At 36.5% G+C, this 27,497-nt stretch overlaps 1 protein-coding gene across 2 annotated transcripts in view; it reads left to right on the top strand.

The window, feature by feature from the left end:
* ttll7 (tubulin tyrosine ligase-like family, member 7) overlaps positions 1–27,497 on the top strand; it is an 80,698-nt gene that overhangs the window by 22,660 nt on the left and 30,541 nt on the right. For both annotated transcript variants that reach the window (XM_087783601.1, XM_087783603.1), the window contains exons 8-13: positions 1,530–1,694; positions 2,899–3,057; positions 16,709–16,803; positions 20,687–20,834; positions 22,893–22,966; positions 24,829–24,964. In XM_087783601.1, the coding sequence (XP_087639727.1) occupies positions 1,530–1,694; positions 2,899–3,057; positions 16,709–16,803; positions 20,687–20,834; positions 22,893–22,966; positions 24,829–24,964 (777 nt within the window). The remainder of the gene's footprint in view (positions 1–1,529; positions 1,695–2,898; positions 3,058–16,708; positions 16,804–20,686; positions 20,835–22,892; positions 22,967–24,828; positions 24,965–27,497) is intronic.

The following is a 27,497-nucleotide window of genomic DNA, read 5'->3' as shown; positions in this document are numbered from 1 at the left end:
AACTTTCTGAAAAACAAACGGACTGAATAATGTTTAATTTTGTGTTTGAATTGTAATAGTGGAAAGGTTCAGAGGTGTTTAATGTCAGTTTTATTCTAAATATGGTGGTCATTCTTGCCATAAAGTGTACTTTATCTTCATCTTTATCTTTAGACTTAGATTGCATCATCTTGTTCTTTCTCTTTATGTTCTTTTTCTTATTTTATTTTGATTTATTTTTTTATGAAAAATTGCTGTATTTTCTGTGGCTATTGGAAAAAAAACAATTTCAATGGATCAATAAAGTTTTACCTTACCTTACCTTACCTTACTTTAACTTTCAGAAAAGACATGACAGGAGAGCTGTCAAATGTAAATACTTGTCGTTGGGAGGAAAAACACCAGAATTATTCTTTGTATTTGTATATTTTTCTACATAATAAGCTTCCAATGTAAAATGAAAAATTAGTTAATACAGGTACATCTTAGAGACACATGTAATTTTAATACAATGATGTTTAATTCAGCTTAATACAAAGTTTATCTCATCTTTTTTCTGAACCAAAGGTCAAATATTGTGCTTTAAACTCCACACAGTGAGGCGTGCACGCATGTACAGTACCCACACAGCTGGGTGTGTGTCCACATGCCAGCTGTCTGTTGTAATACCGAGCCGCTCATACTTGCCTTGAGGTTCTGCACCTGCTTAAGCTTATTCTGTTGCGGCAGATAACACAAGACTTTTATCGAGCGCGATGCTTATCTTCACACTCACCCATTGACACGCCGGCCCTTTATGTGACACGGGAGAAGTGAGTTATGCCATGAAGATGAATTTAATCCCTCACAAAGCAACTCCCACGCCGGCAGTGAGAGGAGGCTGAGGTCACCACTTTTTTATTAAGCAGACAAGGTTGTCTGGGAGATGCTCGTCAGAACCGGCGTATAAACAATCACTGCATGCATTTGAAACAATAATATGAGACTTTTTCTTGCACTTGTATGGTTCTGTGTACAAATAGAAGCGAATATTAGCAAATAAGGAACTATAATAATAATAATAATTAGCAACATTAAATATTTTTTTATGAAATATCTAGAGTTGAAAATATAACATAGGAGCTTTTTTTTTTACTTTTAAAATGTCTTCTTCATCAAAATTGAATATTTTCTAAGCAAATACATTTTGATAAATAGGCACTTTAATTATTGATAAGTCGTATAACCTTGTGCAGTCCTACACATAATAATACTTGTATAATATATAATTATATAATAATACATATAAAATGCTTTTAATTATTCTCTACCCATGAGAAAATAAAATAGAAAATAATAACTCTATATAAGATTTAATGAACAAATAAGCTTGAATAAATATGAATGTGGTTCAAGACAAGATATACAAAATAAAGATTATCTCATAACTGTGATGATTAAATAAAGATGAATACAATATTTGAAAAAAAACCCCAACATGATTTGAAATGTCTCTATTTTGTCTCTGATCGTCTGGAATCGTGACCCTCTTATTTCTAATCCCCCCTCAGAGCCAACTCTACATGCATCTGACCAACTACTCCGTCAACAAACACAACGAGAACTTTGAACGGGACGAGACGGTGGACAAAGGCAGCAAGAGATCCATCAGCTGGTTCACCGAGTTTCTACGTGCCAACGACTACGACGTGGCCAAATTTTGGGGGGACGTTTCAGTGAGTTATTGGAATTTTCTACACTTTTAAAAAACTTCATTTTAGAGTTTAATTAATTGGTTCCAACAGAAGATATGTATTATAAACAGATGCCATACCCTTACATTAAAAAATATGAATAAATAAATACACAGTCCAATATTAATGAATGATATTAATCAAAGTAATGAGATTAATACACAATAAAAAAGGGCTTATTACTCTTTAAACACTTGGAGGTTTTGCAGTTTGTTTTTAAATAAAATGGAAGCGAAAATGTTAAATATGGTGAGCCAACAATCAAAGATAAGTCAAAATAAATAAGAGTTTGGGACAAAAAATTTCAATTTTTTGTGTGCGAGTCTCGGCGTGACATGGTAAAAAAAAATTATATATATATTTCGTGGCCACAAATTAATTTTGTTACTTAAAAGAAAAGATATGTTTCTTTTTGCTTTTGTGACTTATTTTGTGACAAGTAAAAAAAAAACTATGAGAAAAAGATAACTTAAGCAAAAAAATAATAATTTTTTGGACACAAGCTTGGGCACAAACACACACACACGAAATGCGGAGTCCCGGTACTTTTTGTTGTAGGAGCAGGTGTTTGTACTGGGCTGCCTGTGGGTCAATTGGGGGGTGTTGGAGGGACAGATGGATGGAACTGTGTGACATCAGACAGACAGATAGAATTGGTGGTCGTGGGGCTTCAGCCTTATCAGTCCAGAACCAGACCACAGCGCCTCTCTCCTGCACCCAGAAGAAGATTGTTGCGGGCAGACTACATGCCAAACTGCATGGGGCTCCACTGGTGAGGCGGAAGCTCCAACAGGCAGTGTGTGTGTGTGTGTGTGTGTTTCCATGTCAGCGTGTGTGAGAAGGGAAGGGAAGCATATTTACCCATGTTGCTTTGGGGGATAGGCCGCCAGGTAGCAGCCAGAAAATATACATGCAAACACACACACACACACACTAAAAAAAAAGGCGCACGGGGTTAGAAGCTGCTAAAGACACAGTTGGACCATCGCTGACTTTTGGAAATAGACTGTGAGTGAAATTTAAATAGTCTTGAGCCAGAAGCGCTGTGTTGTTTGGGTTTGCTTTCACACTGACATGCACACAGAAAAACGTAGACTCATGTCGGGTCAAACAACTTTATGGAAATGTCAACAGAATTATAACGATTTATTTTAATACATTTTTTTTTTTATTCTCATTCATTCAGGAGCTGGTAGTGAAAACCTTAATAGTGGCTGAACCACATGTGCTCCATGCATACCGCATGTGCCGCCCCGGACAGCCACCAGGGAGCGACAGCGTCTGCTTTGAGCTCCTGGGCTTTGACATTATCTTGGACCGCAAACTCAAGCCGTGGCTTCTGGAGGTAAAAACTATTTCACTCATTCTAAGATGTATTTTCTCGTTGGAAAAGGAAACCGGAATTAATCGTGGAATGGATTTTTATTTATATTTTCATGATTCATCTTAGAGATTATTATCTACTCACTCTATAGCAGGGGTGGGCAATTATAATTCTTCAAGGGCCACGTTAGATTCTGTGAATGTTGTTAGGGGCCGTCAAGTAAAAAGAAAGATGAGAAAATCCCTCAAAAAAAGGACGTTCGTCATTAGGCCGTGACATTTATTAAGCTAAATAAGCTGCAATTTTATTCTTGTAAATACAAGTTTTTTTCAAACCATTACTTTATCTAACTTAAAAAAAATGTTTTGAGGGATTTATATATACTCGAGAAATGACACACAAGAAAGGAGGGAAAATGTAAATGAATAATAAATACAAAATACATTTGTTAATGCATTAAAAACCATTTATACATGATCATACTTTGACATTATGAGGGCCGCATAAATACAGTCAAAGGGCCGCATGTGGCCCCCGGGGCCGCACTTTGCCCAGCTTCTGCTCTATAGTGAACGTGTTGCCCAAAACCATTGATCAATCTGTTTTTTTTAAACTCAAAAAGTACAATCTGCCTTCTCGTCATGCCGTTATTTAATCTCTCTCTAGTTTGTGATTTAAATATTTTTTCCTACCTATTCAATTTCAAACCCTATCGACTCCATTGATTTGGAATTTGGTCTGCGTTGCCTCACTGGTGTCAGGGGATTGTAAAAGCGAAGGCGGACGGTGCAAGAGGGAGATGGAGACGATCACGGTGACAGATAGCATAAACACATACTGATTACCTCCACACGCGCAAACCCCCGAAGCACGGAAAACAAACAGGGGTTGTAATAGTTTCAAGGACATCTTCATACCACCCCTGAACACGCAGACACTTCACCACCTCACACATCAAAAGGATCGTGCACACACACTCTCACTTGTGTAGGTGCGCACAAGTACAACAACATGGTAAACACCTAATTACATTCTTGATCATGTTTCGCACGGAGGACTTGAACGAACGAAGAAAGAGAGATCTGGCTCCTGCTCTGAACTCCCATGCTGCTGTGAAAAAGGCTGGCTTAGGAAATTCAGGTCAAGAAGTTCTCGAGCAAAGGCACGCCGCCGCCCCTCTTTTTTTTTTTGTCAGTGATTCTGGAGTTATACTCCACACCAGGATTTGTATCCCGCCCTGCCTTCATGTCAGCCAGTTAGAGTATGACCTAAATCCTTTAACCAGAAGTGGCTGTGTCTTTCTCTACAATTGACATAAACGCTTATTTTTCCCCTGGATCCGTCACTCCCCCAAAAAAATGTTCATACTTTGTAACTCTTCACAGCGGATTAAATGTGGAGTTAAAACAAGCCAGTTGGTTTGTTTTAATTGCCTGAGCTGCGAATTTGTTAACTTTTTTTTTTCCCGGGGAAAAAGAGAAAGAAAGGTGTTCGCAGTCCATTGTGTGTGTGTGTGTGTTGGAGTGTGTGTCTGTGTTCATGAGACACAGCAAACAGCCGTGGATGCAGTTGTTCCACTTCAGCGGTAATGAATCCCCCCGTGCTACTAGCAGTTACCTATAACTCTCATCAATTAACATCCCGTACACACTTGCACACAACCCTGCGTCTCTTTCATGCAACATTTACAGCAGCCATCATTTATTCCCAAAATCCAACTGATTAGTCAGGGGATAGTAGAGGGCACAGAGACCCCTCCTTATAGCCTCCCTGCACAGGCTGTCAAGCCTGAAAATAACTTTATTACTCTTTTAGCCTGAAGACATTCATTCTTATTCAGCAGGGAGGCAACATGCAGCCGGGCCCAAAAGAGTGCCCTGGATGTTACCCTGTAGCAAGCCCTCCAGTCCAAATTACATTTTTTTTTTTAAATAGATCACTTAGCCAGAATTGGGGAGCTAAATGAAATACATTTCAAGCTGTTTCATCATTCATATTGCCTAATCAGTAAAGATGTGTCTGGCAGCGAAACAAAACACGGACCCCAACGCTTTATTTGCGAAAGGGTCGGACTCCTCTCGGGTTTCCGACGGCGGTGCTATGAATGCCAAGTCTGTTTGTGCTTCGAGTCAGACCTGCTTTTTTCGGGGACACCTTTGAGCCCCACGTCTCCGCTCGGGAAATGTCCGAGTCGGTCATCGCACTCTGCAGAGTTGAAACCAGGAAATGGAAGATCAAGCTGTGTGTGGATTCAGTGCCAATTCAATGTGGTTTTGAGAAACGCTAGATGGTATCATATGTAAGATTGATGGTTTCGGAATCTTTGTCTGCTGCGCGTTTATGTTGGAGCCGGCCTGAACAAACGAAAAACTACTGACTCGTTTATAAACCCACGGAAGTCCTTGATCTTTTTTACAACAACGTACACATACAGAAATGCTGCTGGTGTGGGCTGACAGTTGATGAGGCTTCATAAAACATCTGTGTTTTAAATATACTGTATGGCCATGATACACCGTCTGAATATTAAAACGCCACTAGATGGCACTCTGAATAAAAAGATTTGATTGAATTAGGAGATCAGAGCCAATGATTACGAGTTATACAAAATGAAGATATTGTATCATGAAACAGCTGTGTTGTAAAGATACAGTATCATGATACAGTATTTTAACATTAAAATGCCTATATATATATATGCCTTATAATGCAGAGAGTGCCATCTAGTGGCCTTATAAAATGAAGACACTGTATCATGATACAGTTTGACTATTGATCCATCGATGCTATATGCAATTCCCAAACATCTGGCATGAAAAACGTAGTAAGTAAGTAAGTAAGTAAGTAAGTAATTTTTATTTGTATAGCGCTTTTCCAGACCAGGGTCACGAAGCGCTTAAACAATCAAAACAATATTCAATAAAGTATATACTATGTAGTTATTGATGAAAGTAGCCTACTGTTACAGTAAGATAACAAATTGAGAAAATATATATATATTCTCCATCCTTCTCTGTGATTTGGAAAAAACCCTAAACAAGCCCAACTGCTGTTAAGTATTACTGGTTGAATGAAGTTTCATGAAGTAATACACTTGTTTTCAGACGCCACTAGATGGCACTCTACACTTAAATTTGTTGCTTTGAACCGTAAAAATCTCATCCCTCATTATTTTCCAAAGGGTGCCTCCAGCAGAGCTCTAAAAAAATGTAACACTGCTTCATCACTTCTGTAACCAGACTTCTTTTTCTACTTAAATCCACTTCAAAAACATGGTATTGCAAATATAAAGTGGCATTTTTTGGAAGCGATAATGAGCAGTCTTGTGATCAGTACAAATATGTTTGTAAAGTAAACTCTTTCGATTTTTTTTTTTCAGATAAAATGCAATTTTATTATTATTATTATTATTATGATTAATAATAAGTATATATTTTAACTGTGTATTGTTTTTTTTATTGTTAAAGCGTTTTGTGACCCTTGTAAGTAAGTAAGTAAGTAAGTAATATTTATTTGTATAGCGCTTTTCGAGACCAGGGTCACAAAGCGCTTAAACAATCAAAACAATACTCAAAAAAGTACATACTTTAAAGATCAAGATAATACTGAGAACACAACAGGAGTTCGAGAAATTCAAGGAAAAGCCTGAACAAATAGAAACGTCTTAAGATGTTTCTTAAAGGAGTCAGTAGACTCCACTGTCTAGCAATATTCTTTACAAATAACTATTACTTACTTACTATTATTCAATAAAAATAAACAAATAATGGTCTGTATTGCTGTGTCTAATTGGAAAAACAATTTCCCAAAGGAGACCTCCTGAGGGATCAATAAAGTTCTACCTAACCTAACCTAACCTAAATACTACAATTTGTTGGCAGTTAAAAACTCTTAAAAAAAACATCTTATATTTCTAAATGTATTGTTTAATTCCCTTGACAGAAAAAGTCTTAATCAATGAACTGTTTTAATATAATCTAAATACAGCTAATGGAATGATTTGCTAAAAGATGTCGGCGGTCAAACAATATGCTCTTGTACGTCTACCCCACGAGGGGCTCTTCTGGAATGACAAGCAACAGAAGAGTGCGAGGAAAGAGAAATCCCAAGCAGACACCATTACAAATAGGACTGCTCCAGAGCAGCAGCCCACAGACTGCTGAACACCTGCTAAATAGCTTGTCACTAGGGTGAAAACAGAGACGGCAAGAGTGATGCTTTCAAACCAAGGCTAGTCATCAAACACGCATTGCATTGTGCTCGGGGCGAGCGTGGAAAGGAGAGAAGATAAAATAGGTTGACAAGGTTTTGTTCAATCCTTATCTTAATTCATCAGACTTTTTTTTTTTTTTTTTTTACCTCCTTTTCACATTCAACAACACTGGAACGATATAGACACATACACCCCTGCTTTCTCACAAGGGGGTAACCTGAGACATTTACTTTCATTACTCCGGCCCAGACGGCATCTGCGCCCTTGTATAAAGAAGGCATTTTATTGAGCCGTCTCGCACACATGCACGAACGTCACTCCGTCTGTTGTAGATGCCGGAGCAGAATTAGACAATGTCGTTGTCGAAGGACTAAATCACTCTTTCCAGAGGCTTTTAGCCGATGGTGACATTAAAGAGAGGGGCAGGTTTACAACATCCCCCTCAGTAGATCAGATAACAGCTGGAAACTATTTTTCCAGGGGAAATGATGAAAACAGTACGAGCGAGGATTCACAAATAATAACAACGAGGAGAGGGAAATGTGACAAATCACAGGCATCGTACATGTGCACCTGATCCCAATACGTCACCGGAGATTGTTTCTCTGCTTCCCTTGAATTACCAATCAATATCTCCTCTGTTCGACCAGAAAGTTTTCATTTTATTAGTATTTTATGATTTATTAGGTTTTGAGCATCAATCAGTAGATACTGACGTATCCAAAAATGGTGTTGTTACAATCTTTTTTCTAAACTCACAATTGATTCCTAATTTATTATTCACTGGAATCATCTGTGTTTCTTATTCCATCAAATGAAGGATAACTTGTTTGTCGTACAGCTATCCAGATGTTTTTTTTTTTTTAAACAAAGACGCAATTAGGAAAGAAGCAGCACGTTATTTAATTTGAGCTTGATCCAGATTTTAAAAAAATGTTATCTCTGTCTTTATCCTCCTCCTGAAAATAAACAGCGGCAAAACGTGATTAATGTAATGAGAACCCGACACTGGACAAAGATGTATGATGTTTTTGACTTTCCTTTTTTTATTTTTTATAAGGAAATCTGTTTAAGGCATTCTCATTCAGCAGCTGTTTTCAATTAAAACCACAGGAATGTGACCCACAATGGACTCTGCGTCTCGTCAAATGTCAAAGAAGGTGGTTCGGCGCGTACGACTTAAACTGTAGTGAAAAATGACATACAAATATTGCACGACAAGGTTTGCAGATGTAAGGTGTGGTTAAGTTGAGACACTTATTTATACATGGTAACAAGGAGTAACGATGCTCATTATAAAACAGATTTTAAGGATTTAGACCATACAGATAAGAAGGATCGTTGCTTGTAAGAACAAACGTTCGCAGCACAAAATAAAATAGAAATATTTAGGTCTCACCAGTGGAGAAAAGTCACATACCTTTTTAATTTTTACAGATACTTATACACTTCACTTGGCATCCTAATGGAGAAAATTAGTTTTTAAAGTGACGGGAGATTTATATAAAAAATATTATTTATAGCTAAATATTCAAGATGAATAATTTGACTCGCTCTGAAAATCAAGTGCTTCTTAAAATTCCAACACGTCAAATGTTGAAGTCTTCCTCTCCAAGATGCAGTAAGTCTTTAGTAATGACCATGTTTTTAACTTATTACTTTATAAAGTTCTCCCCCGTCTGAAATCTGGGCGAACAAGAGGTTACGAGAGTGGAGTCCATTATGAAGTAATAATGGCTTCACTCTTCCTTCAGCCAGCTGTAATCACGCCCTGCTTTGTTTATACAACGAGTCCCTTGGAGGCCGAGAATTCCGGGAATTAATGACCTGCGCTGACAAACCTGGATGCTTGACCAATCACAGCAGACTGGGCATGGTTATGGTAAACGAGATTTCATCTACAAAAAAAAGTAGTGTTTTTCAGTGGGCGGGGCTTAATACGATTTTCTAAAGTAAATATTTCAATGAAAAGAGAGTTTTGTACAAAAAGACAATGATGATACAATAGATTCCAACATCTATTTAAGATACACTTAAATCAACACATTAGTTGAACTTTAATGAAAACTGAAATGTCAAAATGAGAGAAAGGGTTAGGTGTCTCTTTCTAAAAGGACTTATTTTGGAAATAAATGCAACCGCCGTCTCCAAACTTCTGCCTCAAAGCATGTAACCCAGTGAGTACTGTAGCGAAGAGCTGTTAACATAAAAGCTTCTATTACTACTGGAACAGGATTCTGGGTTTTGTAAGACAATAACAATAATTGTCAAAAGATTAGAAACCACTATACAGAATAACTGTAATCAACACAGTGACCACATATTTGAGTAAATAAAGTAAACAAACGACTACCACTACTTGTATAAAAAGGACTTTTGACTCCAAACTGCGGGCCATTTGTCTTCATTTCTAAAAGCCACTGCTGCCTGTGATGCAAAGTGATTGGCAACTAATGAGGCGATCATAGTTAGGTCAACCATGGCACAGGTTTGTTTATGTCTCCATTTAGTGTGTGTGTGTTTGCGAGCGAGTGGGCATGACGTCAACACACCAACAGGCTGCAGCTGGACTCGCTCCCCCTCGGGGGGACTGGGATACTTCAACCCGGTTCCCTCCCTCGCTCCATCTCTTCCTGCAACTTTTCCCTGTGTTTCTGTCCTCGAATTGCTTCAAGATGAGTTTTGGTTTGCCTTGTCCATACCTCGGAGCCAACATAATCCAGATTTCCTTCTCCCTCTCTCTCTCTCTCTCTCTCTCTCTCTCTCTCTCTCTCTCTCCCTTCGTACAAATGCGTGTGTGCTTGTGTGTGTTTGTCCTGGCAAGTGTAAACAGATGCCACAGTGAACACATTGACTCTTTTGTCTCATTCGTCTCCAAACACATACAAACATGCGCTGCAAACGAATTACAACTGCAGTGAAACATTTCCTGTGGAGAAACAAAAGCATCTTTTTGTTTTTTTTTTGTTTTTCCGGGAAAGGTTATTTACATGATGGGCTGTTACATCCAAACAGATGTTGATTGTAGTTTTTTGTGTATTTTTCCAAGTCGCAAGTTATATGTCAGTGGAAAAAAAAACAAAAAACAGGAAAGTGTTTTTAAACATAAACAGCTGCCCGAGTGAAAATGCAGTTGCTCAACTCTTTAATCTAGAAGACATTTTATAGTCGGATTAACCGTAGATGATAATCACTATTTTGTTTTTTTCTGAAATATTTAAGAAATTCCTTGTTTGAAATCCCAATGAAGCAACGTTTAAACTGTACCCAACACCGACTCTAGGTGGCAGTAGTTGCCTGCGATCTGTCTCCTGGAAGCTGCTGGGTTTATTAAAGAATAATTAGAATGATGTATGGGACCGTCTGTCTCTATCCACATCCATTCCCCCCCCCCAACATGACTGTTTCATAGAATAAGTATCAAATTAGGAGCGCACAGGCCTTATATATGGGCCATGTGAAAACACACCTCAGCTTTTAGCCATTTATCATCAGGCCTGTTTGCCAGTGTCTGTGTGAGCCATGTGCTTGAATATTGAACATCTGAAGGTATAAAAAGAATTGACCCGGGCCTAGCGTTATTTATCGGTGGAGACGATTGATACGTCTATTAGTAAGCATCTCCGCGGAAATTAAAACCTGTCGGGTTCCTCGCATCTGAGACCTCCAACAACAACAAAAAAAAAGCCCTTTCTCCGCGTGTCCACCTTGACCGCTGAAAGCAACACAAAAGAAGAGAAATACAGTGATTGATACGACGCCTGAAACAAGACCATGACTTAACAGGGCGGCCGGCTGTCTGTCTCGCCTGCCTCTCCTGCCCCCTGTTTTCATTCCGCCATTGTGCCGCAACCGGCACTCCGTCTTGACAGCGGTTGAACTGTGCCGATACCCTTGAGTGTGCGTGGCAGAAAAGGGAGGCTTGTCAAAGCAGCGGTTGTTTACACTCTGCCAGGAATAATAAGAGGGGCTCGTTTTTCAGTACCGATTAATCACCGGCGGCTCTTGCACTTGTTTGACGACTATTCCAGACGCAGGAATGGTCGTCGGGGGAAGTCATTTGTTGTGGAGAGAAAACAACTGATTGCCGTTGATCCATCATGGGTTGGCGCAATGCGAGGGTCATTGTGATACAGTAGGGGCCATCGGCACCAACTGTTGGGTTTTAATCTGTAACTTTATTCTGTTTTTTTTTTTGTACATAGAAATGGTTGGTAACAAGAAAAATACATGATGGTTTTTTGATGAGGATAATATTGAGACAGTAGTGAGGGGTTTCCAAGCTAGAAGAGAAGCGACGAGCTAAACTATGATGGGAAACTAAAACACAATTACACCAAAATATATAAATAAAATACACATAAACATCCTCAATTGTAAATGGATTGAAAATACTTGTAATATATACTTTTTTTTTTAAGACTTTTCTGTTTACTCCTTTTTTTAACATTTAAAAGGAAGTAAAAAGAAATGTTAAAATGTATATATATATATATAAATAGCTCAATATTCACTCAAATGTTAAAAAAAGAAGTAAAAAGAAATGTGTTAAAAATACATTTCTCAAGCAGGACGAAGACAAAACAGTACTTAAAACTTCATCAAGTTATACTTAGAGTAAGTATTAATAAAATAAATCCATTATAGAATGATTTGCCAAGTGGAACTTCTACTTACTAGGCCGCACACATTTTTAATCTAGATTAATGGAAACTATGCTTCGTTTTAAATAAAAAATAGAAAAAAAACAACAACTTGTTAATACCTTACTTTAAAAGTTTGCTGTAGTGTTAGTTACTTACTGGTTAAAAAATAAAAAATAATGTATTTCAGGATAATCCAGTGTCAGGACAGTGAAACTGCAATACCTCTGTTGCGCCATTGCCACATACTTCATGTCCGTTTTTTGACATTTTAGAAAAAAATGTTCTTGTGTCAGTTTCAGGTTTTTAGCTTCCTGGTGAGTTCAACGAGTCGAGCAGTTTGGTGGTCACATGACACTCGCAGACTCTCCGGGCCGGTCGCCCAGACGAAATTACGTAGCGAAGAGAATTGTAAAAATAATGGCCCCGGTATTTATCCTACATGAGCCATGACTGGTCAAAATGATGTCAAAAGAGTACACAGCGTTTCATGGTAAAATTTGCAATACGCACTTTGTGGAAATGTAGAAATATATCGCTTTTATTGGCGTAAAGAACGGACAAAGGAAACTCAATCAACTAAGACGTTGAAGCAGCCCTCTCGGAAGATTGAGCATATCTGTTTCTGGCACATCTGACCGGAGAAGTTTTTTATGTGTCTGTTTTCTTTCATATGAGCTTGGAAAAGTACTTTTAGTACCCAGGTGGTGAAAGAAACATGTTTGAGAAGCGTTTTGACTGTACAATTATGAAAGAAAAAATGCAAACTAGGTCTAAATTTAACCTAGATTTGCTTTAAATAACAGTTGTAGGCAAACATCAGCTGCCGAGCTGGTTTAAAATGATGACTCTGTGCACTCAAGGTTGATGTGTGACCTTTTAACTCGGCCTCGCTTGACAGCATGTGTAATTTAACCATCACAAAGGATAAAAGTTTGCATGGAATATCGTCTTATTTTATCGTAATGACTCCGCGGTCAACTATATTAGATCTAAAAGGAAAGGAGGGAGCCCAATCTTTTCATCTTGACGTTTTTATTAAATGCATCTTGAACACAACGATGGCTTCCTTTAGACCACGCCAGGATCACTTCAAGACGTCAGGGTTTTTTTTTTTTTCCTCTCTCTCTCTTTTAGAGCTCGAAGGGTTCATTAGGACCAGACTTGGCCAACCTTCCCTCTAGGAAAAAAAAAAAAAGAGGACACTGAAAAAACCTAGAGATGCGAAATAAGGAACAGGAAGTACCTCAGAGGAGGGCAAAAGTCCACGAGAAGCAGTGCGAGGAAGAGGAGAAACTAACTGGGAGTAGAGAAGCAGGACAGGCAAGGAGGGAAATGGAGAGATTGAGGGAGAGACGAGTCAGGGAGCACTTGGATGCCAGTCTGTTTTGTGACAGCTTGACACCACGAATCAAACTATGAAGACAAGTAACAAGACAACTGTCACTGGGATCACTGGCAGTTTGCCTGCTACCTATAGGCTACAGCGCTCTAAAGCCATAGTCTTTCGTTGCATCTGTCACAGAGCATAGTTTGAGACGGGGGGAAAAACGACACACATTCTTTTTATACCACAAATCTTTCTTTTTTTCCTGATAAGAAGGCGGTGTTTTTCACAGTTGTCCTTGAAGTCGCTACTTCAATACTATACATACATATAGAACGTTTTTGTGGAGAGGAGATCAGATTCTGATTTCTAGGACACATTTTTTTGGGGTCAGAAAAACAACATTCAATTACTTTTGCACCTAAAAAACATGCTGGTTCAGGGGCTGTGGGCGAAATGGTGAAGTCCTTTTAGAATTTAAAGTAAAATTCAAACTTTGTAGACTAAGGGTTGGGATTATTTTGACAGTACTCTGTTATTTTTTAAGTTATAAGCAAAAATGCTTGTGATATTTGCCCGGATTATAGACTGTATCACTTGTTTTTCTTTAAACTTTTGCAACAAACAACCTTAATAATATAGACTTATTCAGCTTTTTTTCCAAAACCTTTCCTCATGTTGAGGCTACAATACAAGATGGACGTTAAAGATGAGCAGTATGGAGGTATTTGGATGTTTTCAAGTGTCTTTTTGGAAGAAGATGAAGATGAAGACAACTGAGCTCTAGTCGCTACATTAAAATTAACAAACATTTCTTTCTAAAACTCTAAAACTTTAAAATGTGTGAAATTTGAATTTTGGGATTAACAATAACTTTCATTTTCTAAGTAGTTGTGCTTTTATTATATTTGTATTTTATCCTATGCATTAAAGTGTAGTTTAATTCAGACAAATCTTTAAACCAGAGTAAATACATCCGAACGAATTTAAAAAAAGAGCGTTCCTTATAGTGCTACAAATAACTAGAAGAGCCATTCAAGTGCTTAGATACTTGAATATACGTATCCACAATTTGCTGATGATTCATAATGTGTTGCATGGTGAACCAGCGTCTTACTTACCTGCTTTTTAAAATAAACGGTTTTTCACGATTTTGCTTCATTCCCACATTATTTGCGATACCTTCCATCAAGCTGGAAACACCGCGCCTCTCTCCTCTTCTTGTTTTTGTTAAATGTTATCGCAGCGCTCTGTTTTCCAAGGTGCCACACGGCAGTAAGCACCTTTGTGTCAGGATTAGTAATGGCTACTCCTGAAGAGGTATAGGGTTTATGAGTGCTTACCCCCACAACCATTTAGTGGATTTTTTTTTTTCCTACAAAAAAAAGCAGCTTTCGGCTTTTGTTGCTCTTTCCCAGGCATAAAACCTTTGTGGTTCCAATTTGCCTGAAATCGCCGATCTAGCTGTTTTCCTATTGGCTGGTTTTGCTCCGTAATCCCAAGTAAATTGATTGGTGGACGCAGCAAGGCTTGTGCATTAATCCTGAACTTCCGATTGGCTGCAAGTTGCTTCGCGAAAAACTTCTCGATATTTGATTGGGCGCCACTTTTTCTTCTGTTTCCAAGTGGTAACAACGTTTTGGCCCCGAAGTAGAAGGCAATTAGAATTAAAATAAATAGATTTAATGGAGCTCGGCAAAAACAAGCAATCTCAATATTATAAGAATGTAACAGAGATAATTTGATGAACCAAAAAAACTCTATTTCACTACTTTAATAGTAAGAAAGTCAATGTACATAAACCCTGTTGAGTAAGTGCTCAAAATGTAAAACTTCTTTAAAATACGGGGAATTCAAAATGTAATAGTGTAATAATAACAATAATAAATATAGTGTTTATCTTATTTACATTATTATCTTTAACTTTTAATGATAATTTTCAGCGTTTTCTCACAAGCGACTCTAACCCTTGAACATCTAGTTAATGCATTTGAATTGGAACGTGTTGTTGGCCTCTGATTGGCTACCGAAGGCGCCTTGAGTTCTGCCCTTGTATCCAAGTGGAGGCAAATTCTACCTCGTCTCTACGACCTCACTGTACTACGATGATCACCAAATAAATACTGTATGAGGCAATGAAGATACGGCCAGAAAAAAATCAAAAAACATGTCAAAATAAGTAGGTTATATTTCTCTATTGAGTACTAGTAGCATATTAAATGTATTATCTAAGAAGAAATCCAAGAAGACAATCAGTAAAACATTTATGAAACATTATATTTTGGGAATTGCTATTTCACAAACGTCTTTACTATTTAATTTGCCAGACAGTCCATGACCGGAGGAACGGCGTAGTAAATGCGTGTGAATGCAAAAAAAAAAACCTGGGCGTGGATCCTGATTGGCTGGTGAGGCGCTCTCATTTTCCGGTGGTAACCAATGGGAGACAAAGTCTTGGGTGTGTTAGTCTGAGTTTATCAAAGCTCCAACCCCCTCACATGTCAATCAACGGACGTAGTAAAACATTTCGTGACCCACTTTCGGAAAATTGGAATTGTTACTTTTCCGTTCTAAAATACGCTTTTTTCGTATCATTGTTTTTGTATTTTGTATTGGGTTTTTAGGTGTTTAAGATAAAGGTATCGTTTTATATTTGGAGTTCATTCAGTTCCAATTCTGATATTATTTTCTTTTACGCCCAACAGTTACAATTGAAGACACTGGTCATCCGGACACATTCAGGGTTCCTCGTACTGTAGACACCTTTGTTGCCAGTTTCATTCACCCTCACTGTAGGTTTTTCTTCCATTTGCTTCACTCCTTTTGTTGTCTCCCACAATCCCCCTCTCTCTAGCCTGATGGAGGGACCTGGGGAACCTAACAAAGGGTTTAAAAAAAAAAGAAAGCTACATTGATTTGTTGTGTCAGGTGTAATATCTGATATTTGAACATCTTGAAAAAAAAAAAGCTCTTTTAGTAAAAGTAAGCCTCCGTCGAGGTCTCTCTGGGAGATTCCCTCCTTTGTACCTTAAATCACAAGTTTCCTTATTTTGTTTGAGATACCTACTTCCATCTGTACTCTGTTGATCACGCCGGTGAGTAACTGATCCGCGCCGTTAGATCCACAGATGCTCCGAGAGAGATTAGCGGTGGAGGTGGTGATACGGCTGTGACAGTGCCCGGCCCGGGCTCTTGGGTTACGGAACTCTCTATGGTTCTTTTTGTGTTCCGAGGGCCACCGGGGTCATGCCGGTCTACACATAGCCCTTTCTTCGGGAGCATTCACACAACCGAGCTGGGTCGGATTTATGCCACAAGTAGGTCTAAAGGTTCTAATGGGTCCTTCAATGGAGGAAAAGTCGCGACTTGCGTCCTTGTCTGTGTCACATGCTTTAAAAGAAAAAAAAATAGCATGAATCCACGGTCTGAGGCATCACATATAAACAATTGTTTATTGATTCGAATAACCTTTAAATATTTTTCTGGCAGATAAACCGAGCTCCAAGCTTTGGCACAGATCAGAAGATTGACTACGACGTGAAGAAAGGGGCTCTGCTAAATGCTCTCAAGCTCCTCAATATCAGGTACTGTTCTCTAGAGATACTTTTGTAAAGTTTCACTCAAATCCTCAAGGCAATGATACAACAATAGTTTGCAGCAGAATTTTCTTTTTTTTTTGGAAAATGGGGTTACTCTCAAGACGTTGCATTAATATTCCAAGATTCAAAATTTAGAATCGTTTTGTTTTTACATTATTCAACATAAAATGCACTCTAACAGACTTCAGACGTTAAAATAGAAAATTCACAATATTCTTTACTATATACTGTATATATATATATATATATATATATATATATATAATAATAATAATAATAATAATAATAATAATAATAATAATCTCTATTTATATAGCGCCTTTCTAGACCAGGGTCACAAAGCGCTATATATATAGTCTAGTATAAGTCAATACTATAGTATAATGAAAATGCTAAATGGTCACCACTGCAACTATCTAAAGTATGTTTTTTTCACAACAATAATAATTATCATAATAAGACTCATTTGAGTTGCAGTGATTATTAATAAAAAGCACTTAAACTACCCTTTGCTGCCTTTTTTGAAATAACCCAACAAATCACATTTTACAAAATAATAGTAATAATAATAACATCTTATATTTTTAAATACTTATGCTTACATTTGTATAATTGGACTTTTGGACATTATTCATACCACATTCAACCTGCAGACACGGCTACCCTGAGGCGCACTAAAAGTAAAAGAAGGGGGAAAAAAATGGTTTTAAAAACACAATTTTTTATATTTTAAAAATTGCTTGAGAGAGAAAAAAATCCAAAAATATAAATGAAAAAACTACATTACATACTTATTAATTCCTCTTTACACTTAAATTATCCTAATAAATTAAAACAGAATTATTTCACAAAAATATTTGACAAATAATAAAAGACGATTTATGGATATGTGCGCTTGAAAAAACTGTAAGAGTGATCAATAAAGTTTCATCTATCTATATAAATATTAAAATAATAAAAATAAAAATTACAGAGGCCTCCAGCTGCCGCAATTGTAGTTGCCGCACCTCATCTCTTGTAGTTGTACAAAATTCTCAATTTTCTTTTTCAATTGTAATATACATACATATAATATTATGTATATTTATAAAATATTATATTTCTAAAAATGTTCTTTAATTATAAATTTAGTACACTATAAAATAAATACAAATATCTCTAAACGGGTTAACAAACCCATTGCCTATCATTGCTATTTATCCTTTTAAAATATTTGTTGTGATTAATTGAGCTTGTGTCTGGTGTGCATTTTTATAAGTAGAATAAAAGGTAAAATATAGAAATTTGTTCCATCTTTGCTACTATTATTATACTGAATATAACTAAATGTTCACAATATGAATTATTTAATATGATTATATCTCATTTGTGTCATATTTTGATGCCATTTCAACTGTAGACTTTATTATAATAGATAAAAGATCTTTTATTGAGACTTTTTAATGAAAATGTACTGTAGAACTGTAGAAGTCTTTTGCTGACATTTCTGCCGTTTTCTTCTTGTTAAAATGGATCCAAACGGGTGTTTGTATCATTATCATTTTAAAATGATCGTTTTTCTTACTCACTTCCTTGACTATGGTTCCTTCCATAAAGAAGTCGACACAAACACAAACGAAGGTGAAGTCGATGCAAATACGTTTCTTTGTTCCATCTGCTCATTCGTTTGTTTTGCGGGGACTTGACTTGTGTATTATCTTGGCGTGGCCCTGTGTTGTCGCTCGGCTTTACGCTGATTGATCATTGTGCACAAGACCTTTGGATCTTTGCTCTCTTTTTTTTTTTCCCGTCTTCATTCTCTCCATGTCCGACCCGTGTCTCTAAATATAGTCTCGGGTCACACAGTCGCAGAGATCAGACTCACAGAGCCACACAATGGATCAATTATACGAGGCGCAGCAGATCTCTGCCGTTGTGTTAGCGCCAACTTTCCATATACCTGGAAACGATCCCCCCCCCCCTCCGTTAACCAGGTTAAGCGAGAGCTTACAAATACATCACTGAGCCAAATGATTTGCACGCCCGGGTTAGTTGTGTACTGATTTAAAGAGTGGACTTCATTATTTTCAGACAAATACATTAGGAATGTCTGAAGAAGCAGTGCGGATCTCTTTCCAGTGGACAAGCGACTTATGTTCCCGCCGGACTGAAAGGCAGCTTTGTTCTGCCTCGCTCATTTTTTCCTTATATAGTAATGACTTTGACTTTCCTATAGAAGCAGGGTTGAGGGGGGGGGTGTGGGGGGTCTGGGGTTGATGGTGCACAGAGGAAGGGTCATGCTCTGACTCGGCTCCAACAGCAACTGTATCAATCTGGGATCAATTCAGGAGCAGCCAAGCATGGACATTGATAAACCTCAGCCCACAACAGCACTCAATATCTAATTTAAAGGGCCAGCGATGGACTTAAAAGAATTGTGCTTTGTCTGGGCAGCAGCGGAGCAGTTGTTTAGAATAAAAACGTCTATTTTTGTTCTTTTTTTTCTGCTGGAGATTGTATTTATTCGTTATCCAAACTCTTTTTTAAACATCCAACATAATCAGCCCCGAGTGCTTCATCCTGCATGTGTCAAACTTTATGAAAAAAATTAAAAGAATTAATATAATATTATAATATAAGTTTTATTTGTCTGTGTTAGACATACACAGTTTCACATAATCATAAGAGGTACACATTTTTTTTTCGGATGTAAGTGAGAAAATAAGTAAGTAAGTAATATTTGTTGAGCACTTTTCTAGACCAGGGTCACAAAGCGCTTAAACAATCAAAACAATACCCAATAAAATAGGTGATTAAAAGGTCAAGACAACACGAGAACAACTTAAGGGTAACTACCCAGAAATGACATGGTTAAAAAAAGGAATTTCTAATACTAGTATGTGGCCACGAAATACTTTAAATGAACAAGTAACATTTAATAAAAATAGCGTTATTAGAGTACATGACTCTGGATTCTTAGTCTCGATTTCGATCCTTGACTTTAAGTAATCTTTACATGAGTATTCTAGAGATGTTATTGTGTTGTGGCTACAATAGCAGACGTCCGTTCTCTGGCCTTCAATTTATTTAATGTTGAGGCATTTGTTTGTTTGCATTAGACTTAATAACAGACATAATTTATAGGAATTAACATTGAAAATGAGTTTGAATATTTTTTGTTTGTTATTGATTAGTCAATATTTATATTCTTATATCGTTGACATGAGATAATTTATTCTAAAGAATGTACTACCTAGGTATTACCATGTATTTTGATAAAGTTCTCGGTTAGGTCGAGACAGAAGAAACTCTCTAATATCAATAATATGAATATAATTTATGTCTAAACGAAAAGAGGAAGCTGAACATTTTGCCTGAAAAAACATTTTGTTTCTTAAGAAAATAATGATTTAAACTGATCTTTTTGTAGAAAAACTGTCATTAAATATTCTTATAATTTCCCTTCTGGTTTAAAGATGTTGAATAATATATTTGTTTGCGACTCTGGTTTATCAGCACTTGATGATTCTTTCTTTCGTGATCCTCGATGATCATTGATATTTGAAGGATCAAACCAATCTAAATACAAAAGTTTCTTTTAAAACTCTTTGTAATTCTCCTTGTTTTGATCAACTTCTGAATGAACAGACAAGTACAGAAGCTCCTGGGAAGAACAACGTGAACCAAACAAAATGAATTCATTTGATCTGAGATCTGCTTGTACAGGCAGTGTGTTTAAAACTAACGTTTTAAAAAAAGTACATTTTTTGCATTTATCTTTAGATTTTTTCGTTTTCTTAAACATTTTTGTAACATGTACAGAAATGACTGATTCATTGAAATCCCAACCTGTCTCTAAAGTATCCTACCGTCTGTTTGTCTTTTCCAGAGCGAGTGATAAGAAACGTAACCTGGCTCAGCAGAAGGCCGAAGCTCAGAGGCGACTGTACGGTCACGGCTCCACCAAGAAACTTCTAGCCAGTTCCTCGGACTGGGAGAAGCAGCGTCACACGCTTGAAAGAAGAAGAGAAGAACTGGTGAGCAGGGACGGGTATCTTTACGGGTTTCATTCCATGCTGGTGCCAAACCTGAACTTTTGAAACTTAAACACTGAACAGAGAATGTTTCCAAAAACTTACATTTTGAATAATACAATAAAAAAATGTACTTTGTTAAAGTTATGTTCTGTCAGTATTATTTTGTGTAAAATGTTGTCAATTGAAACACACTCAGTACCATTCTTTTTTTAGTGTGTATTGAAAAGAATCTCTTGAAACAATATCACTTTTATCTTGCCCTTTAAAGTATATACTTTATTGAGTATTGTTTTGATTGTTTAAGCGCTTTGTGACCCTGGTCTGGAAAAGCGCTATACAAATAAAAATGACTTACTTACTGACTAACTTACAATACATACATAATGATACGATATAGTCTGATATATTGTGATACTGTGGGAACAAGGACATGCTGTATATGTAGTATTGTCGAGTACTTGACTCTGGTGTTGCAGAATTTACAGACCACATGACTCTTGACAAAGTCGTACCTGCTTTCTCTTTTTGGAAAAACAAAATATGTCCGCTGTATCCTCTCGTCCTCAGTCATCACTGGGATGTCGCCATGATTTCATTGTCGTTAAGCTGCAGAGACGTAATGACTGCTACCATCTAGCGGCCAGAGGTTTAATTGCAAAACAAAAATGAACAAACGCTGTGCATATTTGCATGTTAATTGTCAATTTAAAGATGATTTATTTTACAGATTTATTTAAATATTAACCATAAAATAACTATAATCAAGTTTAGCCCTATTCTTTTTTAGGTTAATTTTTTCAAATATTAATTGAGTTATATTCTGTCAAAATTATTTTGGGGCTAAAATGTGTGTGACAGCATGCACGAGGGGTTGGCCAGGCGACTTCCAATTATGTATACGACATATTTGCAAATACCTGTTCAATGTGTGTATAAGTCACCAGGAAAATAACAGCAAAACAGAAACAAAGGTTGTGTCTTACTTTCCATTCTGGTGATTGCATTTATGTCATCTTGGATTAGTGTCACTACCTAACCTTATTGCTTTCCCCTAGATTTTCGGAATCGCATCTTACTGTTGATGCTCATTAAAGAAAGATTATGATGCGGCAACATTTCAATCAGTCAGCTTATTATTTCCCCCCAGATGTCTCCTCCCTTTGTTAATTAACCTTTAAAGCAGACACAGTCGCAATCAGCAGAAATCAGAGCTGGATTCACCGACAGTTACCGACGCTGTTTACCTTACAGTGACGCGACGTCAGCGACGCCGCTGTGGATCACTTGATCTTATGCACGGGTCGTGATAAAAGTTGAAAGTTGAGTTGCTCCAGATTTTTAAACCATTGTTAGAGATACTGTTTTTTAATGCACTTGTTTAAACTCCTCACAGCAATTTATTTGATTAATTATTGTTTCGTACATATTCCAGAAACCTACTTACATAACAGGAACGTGTAAATAAACACATATAAATATAAGAGCTCTGGCAATCAATACTCGGATTGTTGTCCCTTTAAGTAAGTAAGTAAGTAAGTAAGTAAGTAAGTAAGTAATGGTTATTTCTAGAGCACTTTTCTAGACCAGGGTCACAAAGCACTTTAACAATCACAAACAATACACATTAAAAATATATACTTAAAAGATCAAGACACAAGGAGTCGTAGTAAGTCAGGGAAAAGCCTGCACAAATAAGAATGTCTTGAGTTTTAAGGATCGGAGAAATGTGAGTTCTTCTACTAGAGCGGCTCAGAATTCTCCCTGAAGAGATTGGTATTAACTGCAAGTGAGACAGCTCCTACTTGTTAAGACACCAAAATAAACTGTTACAATAGTCTAAACGAGAAGACACAAACGCATGGATTATGTCAAAAATTCCAGTGAATAAATCACCTCAAGTGCTAGATTCAGTTTTTCTATTGCTTATTTTGTGTTTTATATTTCATTCTTTTATTCTCTTCTGCCACCATAACAATTCCAATGTTGTTTTAACAACACTGGCAATAAAACTTTCTGATTCTGGTTAAATAAAACCATTGTTTTCTCTTCTGTTTGTAGAAAGAGCGACTGGCTCAGGTGCGAAAGCAGATCAGCAGAGAAGAGCATGAACGAGAACACTTGGGTAACTACAGGTAAGGAAACACCTTCACCAAATATGACAGTTTCTATTACAATCATGACATTTTTACCACAAAACAACACAACAACAACAATAGCACAGTGAAACACAATTTAATAACTTGTTTTAATTGGTGAAAATCGCTGTCAAGTATCGGCGATTGTATACCAACGGCCGGTTAAAAAGTAGTAGAAGAAGAAGCTGTCGAGTCTTAAAGTGTACTGTAAAGCAGTGCACTTAGAGAAGTGCGTGATTTGAGACACAGCACCAGTCTCAGCTATTCTTTTACAGTCATACCTGATGTGCTTGGTTTATCTAAAGGATTATTTTTTTATACTTACCGTTAGTTGTCAGTGAACCTATCCCCTCTTTTTTTTTTACTTTTCGGCTCAAAACTCAATGGATACCTTTTTAGTTTGGGGGTCCCCAACCTTTTTTACGCCACAGACTGGTACTATCTTGGCATTATATATTCACGGACCGACATTGATTTATTTTTTACTGTTTTTATCTGAATAAGAGTTTGTCTTTTAAATAATTTTCACTAGTTTACAGGTTGAATTTTTAAACAAACTTAAAGACTTAAACGAGCATCTTGACGTGTCAAGAGCCACAGGCTCATTTTACTCCAGAGAAAATATCATCTTTTTGTTTTTATGATAATAATCAATAACACAAATTATTATTCTTTCTTTCCCGGAAACAAATGCCTCACAGATCGGTACTATTTGAACCAAGGGGTGAGGGGAACCAAGTTTTTTTTTTTAATAAATATTATTTAATTCATATTTAATAAGTCTTGATAAAATCCATGTCAAGTGATAACCAGAGGGCATTAATAATTATATATTAAATGATGAACTTATTACTATGTAATTCTCAGCAGCTGCTCCATCAAATGGTTGATGTTGTCAGAGCAAGTGAGAAAGTCGGAATTTATTCAAGTGTTTTTATATAGAGATAAAAAAGGTGTAAATATACATTTCAGAGAACATTTGTCATCGTGGTATTGTTGGATATTTGCTTTAGTCCCCAAAGATATCATTTGTTTATGATAAACCTGAGACTATTTTTTAATAAAAAAGTGCCTTTATTAAAAAACAGAAATGCACATCTGCATACACACCTTTGAATGACTGGGTTAGTGGATGATTCTTCTTTTGTGAAGTGCTGTCAACTCCTGATTCTTCTTCAATAGTCAAATAGTCAATTAGACAGTTGAAGGTCTGTCTGGAGGATCCCTTTTAAAGGGTACTTAGCATGCAAATGAGTTCTCTGTGAAGAACTTTTGTGTGGAAAGTTTGGTAATTGACCTTTTTTTTTTCTTTTTTTTTTTTACTCCAGGATGTTGGTTTCCCACTTTCATTCTAATATTTCAAGTGTGCTAAAGAAATGTCACACAGACGACAGTTGAATTTAGTCTAATTACCTTTTATATATTGAAGTTTAAAAACGTCCTGATGTACTGTGTCTGCTTAGTACTTTAACTGAAATATTTCTCAGAGGCAAATACATTAATGGTTGATTTTGATTAATTGAATTAAGTTGCATTAGTGTCTAAAAAACAGATCCATGTTTGTGAAGTTATAAAAACAGGAAATTGAAATGCCTCAAACTCTGAATAGATGTCTCTTAAAAGTGCCAAAGAACTTCTTCCCATTACTAGACTTTATATTCATATTTTGCCTTCCTCATTAGAATTTTGGCAACACAAAAATGTCTCTACCTGTATTGCCGTCCTCTGATATCTGGCATTCTTTCTATTTAGTTAATTCAGGTTTGAATTGTTTGTATGAATTACCAGATTTTTTCGCTACATTCCTCTCATTTTTGGCATCTCAGGCTTACTTTGATTTGTGTGTTCGTGGCCAACAGACGCATTTACCCTCCCGATGACAAGATGCTGTTGGAAAAGTATGAAAACCTGCTTTCAGCCGCCTTTCAGACCTTCCTCGCCGGGCGGGCTGCCTCACTTCAAAAGGAAATGAATAATCCCCTGAAACGAATGAAGGTATGTACGTCAGCGGCGCACGCACAGCTTCACTCCGACTCCAACAATCACACGACAAAATACTCGTGGATATTCAGACGTGGAAGCATTTTTAAAGCAAAAACAAAAGCAAAGAAATGAGTAAATCTGCGAGGATATTATTTATAGAGTCTGTTTGAATACAAACACTGAACAACAATTAAATAGAGACATTACATTTAGCTTATGATATTTTTACGAGTATCTAAAAACTCTTGATAAAGCTCTTGGGTATCCAGTCTTTTTCTGGAAGCGGGGCCACATTTGATGCCGTAAAAAAGAGTGGGGGCCAAATGTGAACGGAGACATCAAGAGCTATTTCACACGGAAATCCAAATAAAAGTTCCTATGTCTTCATGCAGTCAAAAGTATAACCTCTCAATGGAAAAAAATGGAAAAACTTTTCTGTATTTTAATATTATTATTATATTTTTAAAAGAATTAGCATCGACATTTAGCCGCTTCATTTCTTTTGTGTTTTCATTTGACTAACAGGATCTTGATGATTTTTAAAACTATATATTTTTGAAGTTGATATAATGTGTTTTACAAAATCTCTAGTTGAAAAACACAGTTAAAAGTTTCAATAAAGTTCTACCTAACCTACCTAATGAAAAAGGCATTATGTATTCTATTCAATTTTAATCTGTGTCTCCTTTTCTTTGCGTTATTTCCTTCAATCTTTGTTCTTTATATTTGCACTTTGTTCTTGTGTTTGCACTTTGTTCTTGTTTCTATCAAACTTTCTGTGACTTATATTGTCTGCTTTGAACTAGAAAACCAATTTCCCAAAGAAGATCTCCAGAGGGATGAATAAAGTCTATCTATACATCTATCTATCTATTAAAATTCACACTGATGCATTTTCTTAATCAGAACTAGTTGACCATTAACAAAAGAACAGTTCTTTTTCTAGTATTTCCCCCTGTCTGTGTCACAAACTGGAAGAAATGCGAAACTTTCTTAAAAAAATAAAATAATACAAAATATAAATATAAAATCCTCTGCCAATGATATTTGCTAACACAGAGTATACTGGCTTCCTCCGGGTTAGTAGTCGAATAGAAAGTTGTGCTTGAAAACCTGAAGCATTGCTTCAAAGCACTTTAGACAATCTTTCCCACAAAAGCTTATGTCTTTAAATGCCGGCCCTCTTTTGACGATTGGAACCCTCATGGAAGTGTTGAGCAGATGCGGGGTCCGTATGCTTGTAGTGCTCTGCCTCTGAGCTATTATTAAAGAGCTGCAACAAGAGCCCTCCATGGTTTGGAGTAGATCATCCAGCTGTGGTCATGCAGGCTCTACAAGGGCCCTAATTTTTCAAGTTTTGTGTTTGTACTAAACACGGGTATGATGATGGCAAAATCATGCAGGAGAAGTCATGTCATACTGTGCTTCAGTTACTGTTATATTTAGATTATTCACGATTCATTTTACTTAAATTAACACGTACAAAAGTTTCACCGTCCAACTTATTAATTAAATAAATAGAGTTTTGACTCACACAGAGTAACCCCGGGCGACTCTTGACTGCTTATGTTATATTGCTTTTTTTTTTATTACACTGCAGCTTGATGGAAATTGTGTTTGTATTTCTCCGACACATTTCAGCCCATAGATCATTTTCTTTCTACATATTTTCCTGAACTCATAGAAAGCTATAAGAGATGCAATATACTGTACCTCCTCTGCATATCGTCCTTCATTCACACATGTCTTTGAGACGACAGCAATAAAAGATGCACATTGTCAACAATAACTGCGCACACAATGTCCTTTTGTAAGTGTCTATTCAAAATAAATCGAAACCTTTGTGGGATATGTAACCATGCTTTTTACACACGTGGTTTTCATATTATAGACATATTTTAAATTAAAATGCGACATTTAAGGTTTCTGATCATCCAGTTTCCACCAACTTTGAATTGTGTAGACGGAAATGAAAACTAAGTTGTTTATGTTGAATATTCCAGGAATGCGGGGTTTGTGTTTGTGTGCTCAGGGTTGTGTCATGAAAAAAATGTAATTTGCTTTATTTGTACTGAAATTGTCAATGGTGTCTCCTTTTGCTTTGAATTTAGCCTTAAAATCAAGTACTTTTTCTATATAATTATATATTATTTCATGATAAACCTATAAGATAAGTCAACTTCTGTGTATGTTCAATGTTATTGTGGTGAAATTAAAAAGTAATTAACACACATTTGTGAAACATTAAAGCCAATAATTCCAAAATATTGTTTTACTTATATCTAGATAAACTAATGTTTTTTTGTTTTTTTTGGTTGAACGTTCTAAGGTAGTCTAAGGGAATGAAAATATAATAAAATAAATAAATAAACCAATATTAGTTAGATGTTATTTAGGAAATGGATAAAATAATCTATATGATTTGGTTTGTTGACCTTTAAATGTAAATACAATAGTTTGTAGATCATGATTTTTTCGATATCTACACAAATCATTTTGAGATAATCACTTCATTTTATAGCTTTATTAACAAAACAATTATTGA

This window comes from Callionymus lyra, chromosome 2 (genome assembly GCF_982586985.1).
Source record: "Callionymus lyra chromosome 2, fCalLyr1.hap1.1, whole genome shotgun sequence".
Taxonomy (NCBI): domain Eukaryota; kingdom Metazoa; phylum Chordata; class Actinopteri; order Syngnathiformes; family Callionymidae; genus Callionymus; species Callionymus lyra.
Note: the sequence above shows the minus strand (reverse complement) of the source record. Positions and strands in the feature narration are given on the sequence as shown.